The sequence below is a fragment of the Mytilus galloprovincialis genome, chromosome 9, assembly GCF_965363235.1.
Source record: "Mytilus galloprovincialis chromosome 9, xbMytGall1.hap1.1, whole genome shotgun sequence".
Lineage (NCBI taxonomy): Eukaryota > Metazoa > Mollusca > Bivalvia > Mytilida > Mytilidae > Mytilus > Mytilus galloprovincialis.
Genome location: NC_134846.1, coordinates 43,899,739 through 43,919,616, shown reverse-complemented (window position 1 = coordinate 43,919,616; position 19,878 = coordinate 43,899,739). Strand labels below are relative to the sequence as shown.

Sequence of the window (19,878 nt, the reverse complement as noted above, 5' to 3'; positions counted from 1 at the left end):
ATTTTATATTTTTGTCAAAGGGTCAAAGTAAATACTTTGTAAAGATTTTAAGAAAATTAAACGAGCCAAATTAATTTTAGTTCAGGTGTTAGGTACCACCTTTAAGAAACTAGAAATGCATCCCATAATGAAGCTTCAGAGCTAGTTCACTGAGAATACCTGAATAAAATTTTCCATATGGTTTAAAAGAATAATTTTGCTCAAATCAAACTATATATAACTTATGCAAGGAAAAGAGAAAATGAATTTTGTGTGCACTCATGAGTCTATAAACACGATAAATGTAAACCAGGGTGTAACTTATAGAAATATTAATACTTGATTATGCATAGATCAATTATACCTGATAAATATGCTTGTTCATTGAGGTTTCCTAATTTGACCATTTTATCCATTTTCATCGATTCTATAATTCTTTGTTCTATAACTTCAGCTGATTTCTTCCTCGTCACATGTTGTACACAGAGATTGGCAAAACTGGAAAGAAATAATTTTCTAGTTATTTATTTCGTATTTGTAAGTAAACAGTCAAAGGCATTATAATTTTAAATTTAGGAATGCAGTATTAAAGTTCAGATATTTGATTGATAATTGGGTATTTAACACTATTGTCAGCATTATTGGCTTTATTATATGGCATCCAGTTTTTATTGGTGAAGGAAGCCATAGTGGAGGGAGAAACCATCTCCCTTTCAGTCAGCAGAAATACTGGCCAACTAGTCAATTTAGATTAGAGTAGAATGCACTTGTCATGCATGGAGTTCAACTCACAATGTCCGTGTTGACTGGCTAGTAATACAGAATTTAAACAACCAGTGTTCTCCCCAGGACGATATGAGGCTGCGGTGCCGCAGCACCTTCATAATATTTTCGTTAATCCCGCAGCGTCTTAAATGGCCGCTGTCCCTTACTACTTGATTCCGCAGCGTGTTAATTTTCACATTTTCATTATAAATGTTGGTTAAAATTGTCAAGTTGCTGATCACCGCTGAGCACTGCTGAGAGGTCGGTCAGTGTTACGCAATATCTGATAATATAGTTTTACCTGAGCCACGCTTATCTCAGCCTTATCGGACTATGTTATCATGTAATAGCGTTAAATGATCATCAAGAAGATAGATATTTTCAGAAGAAAATTAAAAAAAATAAAAACTTCAGAGCAGAAATTGAAGAAATAGATCGCAAATACATTGTATTTAAGCATCGTGTGTGTGATTACTTGACCATTTAAATAACGAATTTTTTTCATTGGTCGAGAAGAAGAATCTTAGTATTTAAACACGACCAATGAACGTGTTCAATACATGTGATAGATTTGAATACACATTGCTAAAAAAGATATTTACGATGAAAATTATGAATGAGAGTATTTGTAGTTGAAAAAATTAAAATAAACTTTGATTAAAGATAACGAGAAGTGATTTATTTTAATTGAAAGTGAAAAATGTTGCTTGCAAGGTAAATTCGTTTCAAACTGTCATATTTTTAGAAATAAAATGATCATTGAACATCGATCGTGAGTCCGTGTGTCGGGAACATTTTATGTGACAATCAACACGGGTACGGAACCGCCGCGGCTTCTGTATTAGTGACTAGTAAATAATTTCAATGGTCTTAACTTTAACAAAGTTTGGTTTATATTTACCTGCCAAAGATACGTTTTAAAAATAATGCACACGGAAGTGTAAATAAATGTCAAACTACGGAAACTTGTCAGACACAGGCACTTGTTTCTGTCAATGTGGGGTTTACTATCCATACCAGTACAAAAAATATTGGTTGAAGCGAACACATTGAAAATTTCCGTTAGCTACCTTGTGTTTTTTTTGTACTGGTATGGATAGTAAACCTCACATTGACAGAAACAAGTGCCTGTGTTGTCAGCTGTTCATTAAAATAATTTTGTTTTAAAAAGTTGTATACCAACTATCTTAACCATATTCGATTTTATTAATTCTGAATGAACATGTTCTCTGCAAATAACAAAGGGTGAATTCTAAGCAAAAGACATGATGGAAGTAGAAGGTTTTTTTCAGATCAATGACTTCTAATGAAAAGGAGAAGACACCTCCCTCTACACTCAGCTGTCAGTATAAAGCAGATGTTATAATTGCTTTTCATAATCCCAACTGAGCTAAAGTTTTAGCAAGTGATAACAGCAAGCACCATGTTTCTGGTTTCGGTGACAAGTGGCTGACTGAGTTTTCATGGCTTAGAAATGTTAAGGGGGGTATAAGAAAAAAGTTATTATGAGAGGGGGTTTTCAACCCTGAAGAGGATTAAGACAACGTTTAGGAACAGACTGTCCAACAAAATAACACTATCTTGAAACAATATCCCTAGAAGTAGCTGAGACTACAGAGATGAATATTTATATTTTGACTTCTTTAATTGACTGAATATAAATAACTTTTGTGTTTAAAATCAATTTATTTCATATATAGTATATTCTTGTATAAATTCATTAATACTCTGCATTATTAAACACACAACACAAAGCAATATTGCATGTTATGATTTATGACTGATTGATTCAGATCACAAAAGATCACTATAAAAAAGGAGTTACGTGCCCTTGAATTTTGCACCTTAAAAAAATCCTGGGGAGAACAGACAACTTTTACTATTTGGCCAGTTTTTTTCAAATATTATATAATATCAGTGCAGTTAACAGTTTCTGAACTTTTTAAAACACACTAAAACGAATTCTTTTTCTTCAAATTTCAGAACTAAGGTTATAAAATTGATCAAGACGTTTAGTTTTAGAGCTGAATTTTGATCCCAGAAGAACTTATTATCATGGTTTGTCTTATGAATAATTTTTCTTTTTTTTCAACACCTTTTGTCTATGTCTTTTTAACAAGAGAATTCATACAATGTTTTTTTTTGTTTGACTATTGTGAGTGTCCTCCCCTGTTATGACTTTTGACTTAAAAATCTTACGTGACAGTATTTTGTCCTGTTTTGACTTTTGAGTAAAAATCTTACGTGACAGTATTTTGTCCTGTTTTGACATCTACGGTACATACACCATCATTACAGTTCTTTCCGACCAACTTATGAGCATGTGGTCTAGGAACTGGTTCATCTGTTACCAAGTTAACCACCACACGACTTGGTCCATTGTAGTTTCTAATCTATAAAGATTATTCAACAAAATTGAATGCTATTATATCATTCTGAGTTTTTATTTATTATTCAGTACTTTAATAGTTTTCTCATTTGAATTGCTTTACATTTGTGCTTTTTATAGCTTACTATTTGGTATCGGTTTTGCTCATTGTTGAAGGCTATATTGTGACCTATGGTTAACTTCTATGTTATTTTGTTTCTGGTGGAGAGTTGTCTCCTTAGCAATCATACCCCATCTTTTTATTTAAGTCTTTATTAATAGAATTGTAATACTATAATTAACCACAACCAAGATTTTCTATAAAATAATGTCAACAGTTTTTAACTTTATGCTGCTGTTCTTTAGATATAAAAAAAATCCCCAGAGACATATATATATATATAGACATAGTCATCACTCTATCATTAACAACTTATTGACTTAGACTTTTAACATTTAAAATGTTTAAAGTGAAGCATATTATCCCAAAATTGATCTTTAATCTTAACACTATTTTTAAATGATAATCCCTTTGATAAATAATGTACTCGTATATGTACCAAAAAAGATTAAGTGTATTTAAATTAACAATAGAATTTGACCCAGATTTGTTAATGACAACTGATCTCATTGAGAAGTTAGATAACTCTTATTTTTACATAACAGGGAACGTACAAATTATAAAAAGGTCTAATAAGGTGTTTCCCCCTTGTATTCCTACATAACATACAAGTACCTGCATGTAATTCATATCATGCAAGGTCACATGCATCATCAAAGTGTTTTTTCTGTGTTGCTCAGAAATGGGGATTAAGGAGGAATATGTAGAAAATTATTGATGGATTGTTTGGTATTAAATGCTGTTTACACCACAGCTGGGGAAATATTGCAGAGTTACACCTTCAGCCTTCAGGGACTATTTGTATGCATATTTCCTTTAATCTTCAAAATTAATCTTACATCTTTGCACATTTACAATGTTCAGCAATAAATGCATACATGGGCTTTGCCTGTTGTTGAAAGCCATATGGTGACCATCAGTTGTTAATTTCTGTGTCAATAAGTCTTTTGTGAAGAGTTGTGTCATTGGCATTCATAATGCATCTTCTTTTTTTTTGTTTTATACACAGACATTTCTTAATTTGCAGTATAAAAATACCAAACACTCACTTTGATTGCTGGGAATGTTTTACGATACTTTTCACTCTTCTCTCCCTGAAGTCCACCATGTGACGGCCCTTCACACTCATATCTGAAGCGGAATCCTCTAGACTGTGGTTGTTCTACAATCTCTATGTAGGGTTTGGCCTCTGCAAAAAATAAATAAGGGGCAATCAGTACAACTTTCCGAGATCCAAATTATGAGGACCTATTAAACAGAAAAACCTGAAGTTCTATTTCCTAAATAAAAGATATGATACTGGTCAACAGTAGTAATTTTAGAAGCAATTAAAGTGCTCTTTATTTTGAATTATGAAATGTACGAGATTGAAAAACCAGAGTAAATAAAAGGATCAACAAATCATTCCTCTTTATTTTAAATGTAAAACATCAAAAATGATAGTAGTATAATTTTCTACGTATGACATGAAGACAAACAATTAATTCATAGAAATATGAGAGCTTTCTTTAAAAGTTTTCAGAGTGCAAACCATTAAATTCGTAAAAAAATAAAATTAACTGTGTTTGTACACTTTGGTAAAAAGACGATTGAGATTAGCCAACAGATGGCGATGAATTTCTTGAAAATGAACTCTATTATGTAAACTTTAGCAGATCAAAACTTCGAAGTAAAAAGTTTATTAATGAATTTCGAAACTATCTATAAAATATTGCTTTGAAGAATTCTTAATCAAATTAACATAATTTTCAATACAAAAGTCAAGCAAATACAAAATATAATATGTTCACCATCATCCACGGTCTCCTCATACATATTAACATGGTGGTGATCTCCATTTAACATGTGTACATTGTTTACAACAAGGAATTGTGGGACACCAACAGTATTACTGTCCTTGCTGTCATCTGAGCCTGTATCAGCATCACTCATCTTGTACCAATTTTCATCTGAAATAGATAAAATTCTTACAAATATGAAATGTGTATAGTAATTTAAGAATCAGCAATCACTTGAACGGATATAACAAGAAAAAATAGGCACTCTTCACAATAGCTAGCTGTAAAATATCCTGTTTAAGATATCATCATTAAGGTGGTACCTAACACCTACACTAAAATTAATTTGGCTCGTTTAATTTTCATAAAATTTTGACAAAGTATTTACTTTGACCTTTTGACAAAAATATAAAAATTTTAAAAAATTTAAACCAACCATTTCATCAGAAAAATCACACTGCTCATATAGTAGATTGGCAAACAATAATTTTGATCTTTTTTTTGGAAGCTTAATAATATTCCCTTAATTAACAACACAACGTTATTAAAATGTTAAGTTGATTTTACCGAGTTATCTCCCTGTAGTGTTAGGTACCACCTTAAGTAAATTACTTGAATTCATCAAACTGCATGTTCTAAAGTCCAATCATTTTATCAGAAAATGTTGTATAAATACCAAAAACATATATGTAGGACTCAAATCTATGGTGGGTTTCAAATCTATGGCAGAATCCTAATCTATGGCAAATGTGACGTCATGCCATTCCAAATCTATGGCAGATTTTTTTACAATCCTAATCTATGGCAAGTTTTGTAATTTCCTAATCTATGGCGGATTTTTGTTGTTTCCAAATCTATGGCAAATGTTGTGCACAAAAAAAAAGTAAAATCACCAAAATACTGAACTCACAGGAAAATTCAATCGGAAAGTCCCTAATCACATGGCAAAATTAAATGACAAAACACATCAAACGAATAGACAACAAATGCCATATTCCTGACTTGGTACAGGCATTTTCAAGTGTAGAAAATGGTGGATTGAACCTGATTTTATAGCGCTAACCCACTCACTTTTACGACAGTCAAATGGAAAACAATGCAGTACATATATACGACCAATGACTTGTCAGGAGCATGTTTATACACATTTGTGAAATAAACATTCAACAATGGTCAACAAAATCGTGATGGCAACAAAAAACCATAAATGATGAATTCATATACCTTGATACAGACTTCAAGATTATAAGTATGTGCCCCGTAAAAACAAACGTTTTCTAATCTGTGCATGGTACCTGTTTAACCAATTAATTAAACTAACTAGTAAGAAGGTAGTTTTTTTTATGAAATAAAAATGATAAATAAAAATAAAGGTTTAAATTTTCAAATAATATTTATTTCAAAGCTAATACATTGTTTTTATTTGATGACGATTTATATCAAATTGGAATCTGGTAATTTTATCTTTCACTTTATAAACGTTGTCAGCCGTAGACAGTAAAAAAATTACTATAATACTAAATAGCTCCTAAAATATCCGGTACTGAAAAAATCGAACACACATTTAATATGTCCCTCTTCTGGATAATAGGTCACATGTTGTTGTAAACCATCCGCAAATTGTTGTCGAGGGAAATTCCTTCATCTGGAAAGGTATTCAAATCTATGGGTTCTGCCATTGTTTGCGGTGGGGAAGATGTGATATGGCGTTGCTTAATTGTGACGTTATATGTCAGATCTGCCATAGATTTGGAGAAAACAAAAATCTGCCATAGATTTGACTTGTTTGACGTTTGTAACGTCACATTTGCCATAGATTAGGAATCTGCCATAGATTTGGAAACCGTCATAGATTTGAGTCCTACATATATAACGAAAATAACTTTTTCCACTGACTTTATTAATTCCAACTGTGCAAGACCCTTGTGGGTAGTCAAGGTCGTTAATCAAAGTGCTTGTAAGCACTGAAAGGTAAAGATTGTGTTAATTTATCAGTGGGAAATACAATGTAAAATTAAATATTTCTTTGTCAATAAAGCATTGGTGGTAGTTTTTTTTTCAACTACAAGTCTGGACAATGGAAGATAACTCCAATTTTTAAAGATAACTTGAACAATGACATCATTTATATTTTTAAAACAGATATTAGATTCCTGCACCTTGCAAAAGTTATGTTTCTTTTCTGACAGGTCAGTTGTAACATAATATTGTGACTTGAATATCTGAGCATGTATTACATTGATAAATTGCATGGATAGGATGTATAGAATGTTATGATCAATGCACTTTATTTTGTGTAACAAAAAGTTTGTGATGATTAAGTCTCGGAAGATTTATATATATCAAGTCAGTAAAATAGGAATTTGATTGCATTTTTAGCATGCTTGTTTTTGCCCCGTTTTTTGCCCCTTATTCCTGAACATTAGGGCCAATTATCCCCAAACTCATACCCAGTCTTCCCTATGTGATATGGAACCTTGCTGTACAATTTCAGAGAGATTCACATACTTACACACAAGTTAAAATTGCTTGTTTTTTACCCTTTTTGGGGCCCCTTATTTCTAAATAATGGTTGGTACCATAACCCCCAAAATCAATGCCAACCTTCTCTTTGTGGTATTGATTTTGGTATAATTTCATAGAGATCTATTTACTTTAACTAAAGTTATTGTCCGGAAATCAAATTGTCTTAGGACGACTCTGACGAAGACAACAATGACAATGTCATACCAATATATGATGCAAAAATAAATTTGCGGTCTTATAAAAAAAAAGACATTTTATGTAATATTTGTAAAATGTAAACTGAAGGTAAAGTTAATTTTGTGGTTAGTTTTCTATGTTTTTTCTTGGAAATGTTATGTTCAACATGATCCCAATGCTATTACTTTTAGCTAGAATTTTTAGCATCATTAACTAAGAAAGATACAACATTAGTATCCTCAAATTCACAGAGAACTTTTTGCCAAAAATCATAATGTATAGTGTATTACCTTTCTTTTTTTGATAACATAAAAACTGGCCCAAAGCACATTTTTAAGTATATATATTGAATCTATGTCATGTGTACAAATGTTGACAAATAAACCCACATTTCCTCCTTCATATCGAGTTTGCAACAACAACAAAAATTTAAAACTCAGTTCAAACTTGATAATACTGTCTAAACTAAGAAATTTATTGCATACTTGAATGGATTTAAACTTTGATACGGTAGTTTATAAAAAAACTTCTATGAAATATTTCCTAAATGCACACACCTTAATTAAGCATACATGTTTAAATTCTAAACCAAATTTTCCCTTCAGAAATTACAGCAATAAATTTCAATTTTCTATATTTTCCTAGAAAGGAGTTATTACCAAAAATTTATGTTTTTTTTGCTTTTTCAATGAGGGCCTCAGGGAATATTAGTTATATATATATGGCAATTTCTATTCAGTGGATAATAGTACCCTAATCAGGTTCCTCAGAGCCATGTAAAACCAGATGCTCCGCAGGGCGCATCTTTATACGACCGCAGACGTCAAACCCTGAACAGTTGGGGCAAGTATGGACACAACATTCAAGCTTGTTACAGCTTTGAATTTGGATTGTGATTAAATTGTTGACACAGCATAGGTTTCTGACACAGAATGAATGTGGTCTAATGAACTTAAAAAAATTAAGTTACCTATTATAGTCCAATATCCAAAATTTAAATACATGGCCATGGATTGATTCAACATATCAAAGAATCCCAAGAATTCAATTTTCTTTAATTTTGGACCCTTTTGACCTTAATGTGGACCAATTTGATAACAGGGCCCAATAAATATTTGACACATAATAGGTTTCGGACACAGAACAACTTTAGTCAAAGAGCTTAGAATTGGTAATATGCATCTTTACCCCAACCCGAAAAAAAAATGAAAATTGTATCCCCCCTCCCCAATTTTCTTTTTTAAACCCCCTCCAAATTTTGTTTTCACCTCCCCCACCCTTTTTCAAAAAACAATTTTCTTTCCTTCAAGTCATGGTCATAATTTCAATTCAAATTTCCATAGGAGATGCAACCATATTTACCCATTTAAAGACATCTTTTAACTTAAAAGACTTATGATAGAAAATTAATACATCAGCATAACTTTAATAGTAACCTTCTTAAAAGTAAATTGACAGCTTACCACCTCAAGTAAATACAATATTTATTTATACATAATTTTAAAGCAGTGTAAGGGAGGTATTCCAACATATTATGCTTGGATTACTTTTGGATTACCTCCTTTACACTGCTTTAAGATTGTCACAATTGTCCGTTAACCAAGAAAACCTTGTTTTCCCTCTTTTTTTGCCCCTAATTCCTAAAAGGTTTGAGCCATAACCCCCAAAAGCCATTCCTAACCATCCCTTTTTGGTATGGAAACTTATGGTATATTTTCAGAGAGATCCATACACACATGTTATTGTCTGAAAACTAGAAATATGCCTTTTTGGCCCATAATTCCTAAACTGTTAGAAAGTTCTATAACTCTCAAAATCAGTCCCTACCTTCTTTTAATGGTTGTAAACTTTATGTGTTAAAATTTTATTGATTTCAATTGACTTAAACTAAAGTTATTATCCGGAAACCATCTGTCTTCGGACAACGCTGACGATGACCACATGATACCAATATACGACCAAAAAATTTTCAATTTTTGCGGTCGTATAAAAATGTTTCAGGTTCATTTAATCTATTTCTATTCTGTGTGTATAATCATATTGATGGAAAAGAATAGGTATTGTCTAAGTTTGACCAGCAAGTAATGGACTCTTGGGAAACTATATGGTATTGTATGTTTAAAATTCCCTACTCACCTTTGACAAAACTTAATGCACAGGAACAGCCAATTTATTGCTGTTCTTCATTTGAAAGTAGCAATTAGGTTTAAAAGATGGAGCAATAAGTCACGCATCATCAAATGAAATAAATCTTATAAGACTGACACAGACCAAGGCCATTTCTTGTACAGAAATCTTTCTACACGGTATAATTTATTTTGAATCGTGATAAAATAAATCAGATTCCAGTCCCCTTAAACCAAAACTCTATATATTATACCACTCACTGTCACATAAAGAGATCACATATAGCTTGCATTCCATTTCAAAATAAACAATGGTAAATCTATGGTGATAAAATAAAAATATTTATTGCCAAAAAAGGAGAAAACAAAAACAGGATATTTGATGATATAAAACAATAAGTTATGGATTTAAATTTACATGTGTAATGATTAATAACCAAAAAAAATCTTCAGGATGTTAAAAAAAAATGATGTTCAACATATATTAAATAATTTTAACAAGTAAAATAATTTAACAGATTAATAATTTTTAAAGAATTTACCTGTTTAAAAACTGAGTAAGACGAACAATTTTTCTTACTTTTTACACAAAAATTATACAAATAAACATGTAAACACAATAAAATTCACCATGTTCACTCTAAATACATTTGTATCTGTTTTTATGCCTGCAGCAATGTTGAAAATTAATTTCCTTCATTTACTTTCTACAGACAAAAATAAACAGGAGTAAATAATGTCAAGATGTCTAACATGAGATTGCTGGTATAAATCTATTTACCTTTAAAGTTTCTGACACAGTTGCTGGCCATAAACATTTTATTCTTTTATTTGCTATTTATTCAGAAACAGCAGTCAAAAGGAAAAAATAAACGGCAACCGTATTTGTACAATATAAATCTCAAAGATAATTCAATGTATAGCTTTTAGTTCAGTTTACATCTCATACATTTATTGAGGATATCTTTTTTTATTTCCTGTTCCTAAATACTTAAAAGATACATTCCACTAACCTATGTTGGGCTACGTACTTCTTTAATAATCACGCCTACGATATTTCAGATAAAGAGGAAGTTAAAAATTTTGATTCAACAAAAGTAACATTTAAGGACCATGTCTTTCTGTTATCAATATCTCATCACATTTTATACAATGGAATATCAAAGAAACTTCCATATAAATATATATACATTAAAAATTAAATACACGAAAAGAGTTTTAAAAGCAGCATTGTCTAGCGCTTTCATCAATCTTGGGACTTTTCAAGATTATGAATGTTGCTGTGGGGAACACAAGCTTAATGCTTAGTAGTTACATGAACAATAACATCGTGTCATACTATTTTATATGTTATGAACAATGACGTTACATCATAATACTAATGTGTTCCCCATAACGGTGTTCATAGTCTTGAAAAGTCCCAAGATTGATGAAAGCGCTAGACAATGCTGCTTTTAAAACACTTTTTGTGTATTTAATTTTTAATATATCATTCTGTACACTGCTTGAAAAGAAACCTTTTTTGTATATATATATATATATAGAGCCCAGGTGGTCGTGTGGTCTAGCGGGACGGCTGCAGTGCAGGCGATTTGGTGTCACGATATCACAGTAGCATGGGTTCGAATCCCGGCGAGGGAAGAACCAAAAATTTGCGAAAGCAAATTTACAGATCTAACATTGTTGGGTTGATGTTTAGACGAGTTGTATATATATATATATATATATATATATACATATACTATACAGAAAAGCCTAATATACATGTAAAGGACATTCAATGATTCATGGAACTAGTCAGAGATTGCTCTGAAGTCTTACAGCCTCTTTATAGGACTTGCTGGGGCCGTGGGACAAATTGGCCCAAGAGAGTCCCGAAAAGGTAGTCAGACATCAGAGCAGTCTCAGAATACCATTACCATGACTAACTCAGGACCAGAAAAACAGACCTTATCAGAGAAGAGGACTTTGAGGTAAAAAATGCAAAGTCTACAGCAGGACATGAAAAGGTTGGATTAACAAGACAGGTCACATACCCTTATTGAAAAAGATATTTGCACCCCAAAAAATAATTGAACATCAGAATCTTTAAACAAAGATGACAATGTGATTAAGTTATTGTTTTTGAAAGGCTGCTACCAGTATTCAATTCTATCAAAAATAATGAAACACATTGTATTTGATGTAGGCACTTGTAAAACTCCAGTAATTTTTTTTCTTCTTTTTATGGACAACAAATACATTGCACGTCCTTACTCTCCTGATAATTTCTGTAGTAAAATTTTGTTAACTGGTTCTCCTACAATATATTCTTTTTTCCTTTTCTTTTAAATTATGGCTTGTTTAATTATACAATACTACTGAAATTTTCTCTATATTTCATTTTCAATCTCAACAAGATGAAGAATTTAACAAAACCAACTACAGTGTTCATATCTTCAGGTTCACACAACAGGAAAATTGAAATTATTTTTGGTCTCATTTCAATTTCCTTTCAGAACCCCGGACAAAATGCTGGAGAATAACCAGAAGCCTAGCTCTAGCTCCTACTTGAACATTTTAAGAACCGTAATCAAGACTGAGTTTAAATAAAAGCTTTCAATTGAGTTTCTATATTCATGGCTGTTAAAACTTGAAACTAATTTCAAAACTGAAGACCGAGTACCAGTTTAATAAAGACAGTTCCCTGTTCTAGAAGAGATTTCCCTCATTTCCATAGTTTTGATCTAGTTTAAACAAAAGACTACTTACAAAACATGTTTGGACTAATTTTGATTTTATACTGCATTGAACAGTGCATTTTACCTTTCAAATTATATAATTTATTCAAAAAGTGATGTGACTTTGTATTTGATATGATTGTCTATAACTACCTATCGGGATGAGATACATGACAGAACCTGTTATTGACTTTATATCAACAAAAAAGATCTTTATTCACCTTTTAACCACATAAGGAACTAAAATAATACAATAGAGTGTATACTTCATGTCAAACAATCAGCACGCTATATCTTTTCCAGAAAATCACACACAATGTCCTTTTAAATGGAAACTTCTTATCATTTGTTAAGTTATCTATCTGATAGGTTACTATAACGTTTAATTTATGTCAATTTAACTTTTAACAAAAATCAAATCGTCTCACAGCACAAAAGAAATATACATGTTATAGTAATTTTAAGTTTAGTAACACTAGTAATTTTGGGGCCCTTTATAGCTTGTTGTTCAGTGTGAGCCAAGGCTCTGTGTTGAAGGCCGTACATTGACCTATAATGGTTTACTTTTTTTTAAATTGTTATTTGGATGGAGAGTTGTCTCATTGGCACTCACACCACATCTTCCTATATCTATATAGCAGAGCTTTTATGTATCACAGATCCTACCAATATAGTGTTTTAATAAGCATCAATGAGTAGTTTACGTAATCTGCTATTACAGTAACTTGAATGCAATTCTATGAAATTATAACCCTTTTTTGTTATATAAACATGATAAAGATAAGAAGAAATGTTATAATTACAAATGAGACAACTCTCTATCAGAGACCAGAAGACGTAGAAGGCAAGAAGTACACATTAGCAACTATCATGACTATAGGTAACAATGTGGACTCAACAATAAGCATAACAATGCCGCATAGCAAGCTATAAAAGATGAAGAAATGACAAAAATAAAACAATTTATATGAGAAAACTAATGGCTTGAATTTTTGTACGAAACAATCATAGAAAAACAAGTATAACAGACAGCAACAAATGAAGGCTCCTAACTTTGGACAGGCACATACATGACATAAAGAATGTGGGAGGGTAAAACAATAGTTTGCAGGTGCCTAACCCTCCCCTCCCTCTTACCTAATGGCGACTTATGCCTTTCTTCAATCTGCATGATTATTATTGCGTAACTTTACCTATCAACTTCCTAATCATCTTCCTTCCTACACTCAATCTATTTTAAGATTAATAGTCCTAAATATAACTTTTTTGGCCTTTCCAATTTTTGTATATATGGTATTTAAAGTACATTAATTATCTAATTTCGGTGTTTCGGTCAATAAGGTATTGCAAAATGTTTGTTCTTCCTTTGAAGGCTGTTTTTTACATGTAAAATGAGTCTTCGTCCTCTTTTTTGTGTCTTTTAAACTTTGGGAATAAATTAGTTTCTTATAATTAACAATAGTTTAACTTATTCATCTATCAAAAACTCAGTCATTGTCAGTAGAGAAAAATAAAAGTTAAATAAATTGAGAATGTGTCCATAAGACACAGATGATGCCCCAACATGCATAATACATTATAAAGGTAACTAACTTGAGAACTGTAGAAGTGACGCCACCCAAATTTGAACTTGATCTGTGTTTTATGCAAATTTGTGTTGTGTATACTTTTAATATCATTTGGTTGAAGCAAATCAAAGTTAGCTAAAGGACAGAAACATTTGGGAATGGGGCTTAAGGTTGTACCTAACACTACAGGGAGATAACTCTGTAAAATCAGCTAAACGTTTTAATTACGTTGTGTTGTTAAGAGAATATTAAGTTTCTCAATGATCAAAATAAGTGTTTGTCAAACTGCTACATGTATATAACCAGTGTAATTTTTCTGGTAAAACGGTTGGTTCATATTATTTGAAATTTTTATATTTTTGTAAAAGGGTCAAAGTAAATACTTTGTCAAAATTTTAAGAAAATTAAACGACCCAAATTAATTTTAGCTAAAGTGTTGGGTACCACCTTAAACAAAGCAACAAGGAGAACATTTCAAAAAAAGCTTTGGTATGCATGTTTTAGTGTTAAGATTAAAAATGCATTATTGATTGAAATGAAGCTGCATGAGGCGCTCCTCAAAATTCTCCTGAAGTATACATGTATATTCTTTATAGTCAAACTTGGTACAGGCACAAAAAAAAGGTGCGTTTTAACAATTTTACATGCTCACAAATTTCCCTTTTGCCTTTTTCAGCTTACTGAATGCTGTAAAAGTAAAACACCAAATAAACAAGAATAAACCTTAATAGGACACAATTCCAAACTAGTACTATCACATTTTCATGTTCAATGAACAGCAAACCTGGGTATTACCCTTTTTATTTTGGCTTACAATTGTTTTTTAAATTTATATCATAATGAACAGGTGTACTGGGTTTAAAGTATATATATGATCACAATTTCACGGTAAAATACCTTAATCTGATGTAGGACTGAAATTTTGTCTACATGTGTAATCCTCATTTAGTGTTACCAAAAAAATAGCTTTTTCTGATATCCAAGCATAATTTAAACATTTTGAATGGTGTGATATTTTGTCTCCTGTTTAAAATATTGTGGATCTAAATACATTTTGACACAAGGAATTAAATTGAGATATCATCACCAATGTACATTGATAGGTCATTTAAGGGAATACGATACAGTAGCAGGGGCAGATAATAACGTTTTCAAAACTGTTCATGTTGTTTTCGCGACGTTGGTAACCAGAACGTTGTAATTTCGCGATGTTTCTAATCAGAACGTTAACATTTCGCGACTTTGCTTGAAAAGAAGTCATATTTCGCGGAATATTCACTGACGTCATAAATTTCGATTGCGCGAATTTCAAAAAAGTACCTGCTAAAAAAGTGGTCATGCCGTTTCTAAAAGGCGGAGAAATCCGCCGAAAAGCAGTGAGATTAAAGGAAATACAATAAATTAAATACAATATTGCATGACGAAATTGAAGAAATGGTGATAGACACAGAATAGAGTACTGACAGTATAACATGGAAAGATGGAAGAAGAATTGTGGAGCTTTTTAGTCTGGCACTGAATAACTGCCAAAACAGCACGGCCCAGCGGAATCTGCTTAACGTAGAGAAAGAAAAATTTCAAGGAATTGGGGTCTATCTTACTATTCGTTGCTTAAACTGTAACATGCTGAAAAACATTTTACCAATAACACAATTCGGAACAAAACGACCTGCAATATTTAATAATGAGTATTGGTAGCTGCTTAACATCCAGCGGCAAATATATAATTGCATATTTATGACATTCAAATGTTATTTTAATGAAACTTAAAGAATGAGAAAACTTAACGTTTGAACCCGTGATTAATGAGAAAAATTTAACAAAATGTATGGCGCGTAGGGTGACCGAATCGGGTTTGGTGTTGAAATCCATACACAAAGGGCATAACTACGGTGTGTTGTACAGCTGTGCAATATCTTTCATGACGAGAACAGTTATTTTCAATTATTGATAATGAATTCGAAGTAAATAATACTATCTTGAATTGAAAAACATCAGAATCAAAATAGTTAAGTTTGTGTCTTTTTTTTCTTTTCTTGTTTAGCATTTGACAGCCTCCAAATTTTACGGAGACTTGTCATTGTAAGGCCAAATTTAACAGACTATCAATGAAATAACAAAACCGACTGCATGTGTGAGACCCTAATTGGTGGACAAGGTCGCATAACACCCCTATTCGTAAATAAAATAATAAATAAAGAGAGTGTCTCATCCTGTTCTAGACTTGAAATTGGTACATAAAAAAAATAGCCGATTTTAATTCGGATATTTTAAAAACATATAATATTGTATGTGTATGTAGAAAAACTGTCAATAAAAGTCTGTTAAAAAGATTTCAAAAAAAATATATTTGTGTCGTTTTTGGTTTGAATTTAAGCAAAACATTACCAATAGATGCAGAATTGTCACACGTTAGTTTGTTTGTAATTAGTTGTATTCTTTTTGTATATGACACTGGATGTAATAGACCAAAACAAGAACACGCCCGTTTACATGCTGTTAAAAGGGCTTGTAATTAAATGGTGTCTTTTGGTATCATGTTCATCATATTTGTATTTTGTTCATTGTTTTGTACTTAAATCAGGTCGTAAGTTTCCCGTTTGAGTTGTTTTGCATTTGTCATGTAGGGGCCTTTCATAGCTTACTATGCAGTATGGGTTTTACTCATTGTTGAAGGCCGTCCGATGTACTATAGTCGTTTAGCCATTTGGTTTCTGATTGAGATTTGCCTCATTGGTAATCATACCACGTCTACTTATTTGTATAAGCATGTCCCTATTGTACTTCAATGTATTGAGAGATAAAAATTGAAGTACGGCAAATGTATACTAATAGAGTATTTGCATTATTCACGTATCAGAATACGTGCACGGATCTACGTATATGGATCGAACAGATTTGTTTACAATAATGATTTTACCCCGATCTCAATCAAAATTAAGTGCATTATATAATATTTTCATCGGGACCAACTTGACTTAATTTATCCTTTCCTCATATACGTGTTATACGATACATCGATTCGGATACGCTAGCAAATACTTGATTAATGCAAATGCTCTAATTGCAGACAGACAGATAAGAAAGTGTACACACGTTAAAACTCGTCGTATAGTTAGACGATCGGGCAGACGAACAAAGTGTTTTCAATATAGCTCTACTTCTAGACAAACAAATACGCCAATATTCATACGTATACGCCGTGAAAAAGGTTATGCAACTTATCTATTGATAAAGACATCGTTCAATATTATTCTCTTATACCGGCTACTGTACTTCCTATGAAATAGTATATTACAACTTCATTTTCGGTCGATTGAGGCAATAATGGCATGATTTAAATTGCACAAAACAGCTCTTATTATAAAACAAGAAGTACTGCTTATAATTCAAATTTGAAAGATGACTATCTTTCGAATGTAAAAAAAGAAAATCAAAGTACGTCGGAACCTTTTAAAGTTGACGATACGGTATCGGTTTTGTCATTGTTGAAGGTTGAACTGTTGTCAATTTATGGTATCGCCTCACTTAATGTATAGTTGGTTCACATTTTGTCATGTCAATAATGTTATCTATCCCCTTACAGTACATGAAGCAATTTAGAACTAATGTCGGACGGAGATGCACCTTTATACTTCTATCAGATTTTCTTTTTTGCCGTATATCTGATAAAGCAATCTGCTAGAATCATTTTTATAGTCTTTTTATATATAATGAAAAGGTTCCTGTCCAAATTTCGTTTCGTAAATGTTTAGCAAAAATATTTTTCCCTTTTTTTGATTAACCATCTTATAAATTTTTGTATGAACGCTTTGAAAAACACCTGCATATACTTGACAGCGAACTCGTGTACGGCGGGAATGATTACACGACGTTGTTGCGATTAAAACTTAATTTAACGTAATTTAGCGCCATACTGACAGACGTCGTAAAAAATTAAGGTATATGGCTTTTATTGAAAAAACAAGCACATGGACCCCATTTTTTTTCTTTTGCAATCAATCAAGTACCGTTTCAAGAACACTCCGCCAAAATTTCAGGAAAAAATCAACGATCAAATTTTTTCTGCACTTCCGAAAAGACACAAAAATATGGTCAATTTCTTTATTTCGGATATAGGAATCAAAATCCGGAACATGATGATTTGATTTAACCTTATACTTGTTTCAGCATGTTGATGCCATGAATCAAGGGAATATTTTACAAAAAACCCGGTTAAGTTATGACTTTTCGTTCAAAAGTATTGTTACTTTCTTTAAAAGTCATTATTAATGAAATTTCAGGGATTTTCTTCCAAATATGCAAATTTCGAACCAAATTATCTCAAAAAGTAAGTTATGAAGGTACTTTTTTCTTTGCATATTTGAAAAGTACACATTGAAATTGACCTTCTATCAAAACTTTAAGAAAAAATCAACGAGGGATCTCTACTGTATCGTATGCCCTTAACATGATTAAAAAAAAAATGAAATGACAAATTTTAATAAGCAGCTGAATTGTGAGTGCCTGTCAAATTTTCAAAGAATATAGTTCAGTTACTTCTCAATGGCATATTAGAAATTTGTGAAAATCACAAGGGAGCTTACTTTAATAGAGATAAACAATTCACCAAAGGTTCATGAGAATTGCTGAAAGTATTTGTAAGTTATTATCATCCGAAAACTGAAAAATTCCCCCTTTTAATTTTTATGAATAAAACCCCATTACTCAGAAATGTAAAATCTAAAATTTATAAAATTCTTAAGGGGGCTTACATCAATAGATATTTATAAGCAATTCACAAAAGTTTAATGAGAACTGCTAAAGTATTTTTGACTAATTGTCTGATATAAACTGGAAAATTCACCTTTTTTGCAAACAAAACCCAGTAACTTAAAAAATCTAAAATTAAAAAAAAATCGAAAGGGAGCTCATGTTATGATATTAACAACTTGCCAAAATTTTTTGCAAGTTGGTTCAGTTATTATCAGAAACTTGAAATTTCCCCCTTTTTTAATGAATAAAACCCCATAACTTGGAAACATAATTCTAACATTTATAAAAAAAAAAAGAAATTGAGCTCACATAAGTATACTAAACTTTGCAAAGATATAACAGCTCATAGTTTACCAATCATGCAAAGTACACTTATGTTATAACAGAAAATATATTCCTGCAATAACATAGGGGTGTTATTACAGCTTCTCTATATCTCTTTAGAGGCTTTGCTCCGACTTGCATAACAATGTATTTCAATTCATTGTAAGAAATGTCAACACATTTTGTGTCAATAGATATAAACAATTCACAAAAGTTTTATGCAAATTTATTAAAGCCTTTTGGAGTTAATGTCCAACATGTTGACAGCGGACGGACAGACAGACAACAAACGCTATCATAATATGTCCTGTAAACAGGCATATAAAAATGTAAGGAACTATATTTTTTTTCTAAGCATTCACAACTTGTTTTGATAACCATATTTATTTCACATGTAAAATTATATGTATTATTTCAACGGGAAATCTATATATACATGTACATGTTAGTCATGGCAACCAATCAAATAAAGTGGTTTTCAAGATTTTAAAACTAATTCTGTATGCAAGCATTATAAAAGCCTATGCATAAGTAGTGATTTATTGAACATTTAAACATGTAAATTCATGGTAAGATAACTGTTAGTACACATGTTACAGTTACCCACACATAAGTTAGAACTGAAAAAGTAAATGAAATCACATGCAGTAAAAATAATCAGTGTTTGTGTT

The 19,878-nt window shown here is 31.5% G+C and overlaps 1 protein-coding gene across 3 annotated transcripts in view; it reads right to left on the bottom strand.

Moving 5' to 3' along the window:
* Window positions 1-19,878, bottom strand: part of LOC143045061 (nuclear factor NF-kappa-B p105 subunit-like) — a 64,851-nt gene that overhangs the window by 40,402 nt on the left and 4,571 nt on the right. For 2 of the 3 annotated variants that reach the window (XM_076217354.1, XM_076217352.1), the window contains exons 1-5: window positions 13,698-13,746; window positions 5,024-5,182; window positions 4,283-4,422; window positions 2,989-3,137; window positions 344-477 (exon numbers count right to left, since the gene is read on the bottom strand). In XM_076217354.1, coding sequence (XP_076073469.1) covers window positions 344-477; window positions 2,989-3,137; window positions 4,283-4,422; window positions 5,024-5,182; window positions 13,698-13,731 — 616 coding nt within the window. In that variant the 5' untranslated portion in view covers window positions 13,732-13,746. Of the gene's footprint in view, window positions 1-343; window positions 478-2,988; window positions 3,138-4,282; window positions 4,423-5,023; window positions 5,183-13,697; window positions 13,747-19,878 lie in introns of those variants that run through there. The other variant, XM_076217353.1, reaches the window with a different exon arrangement.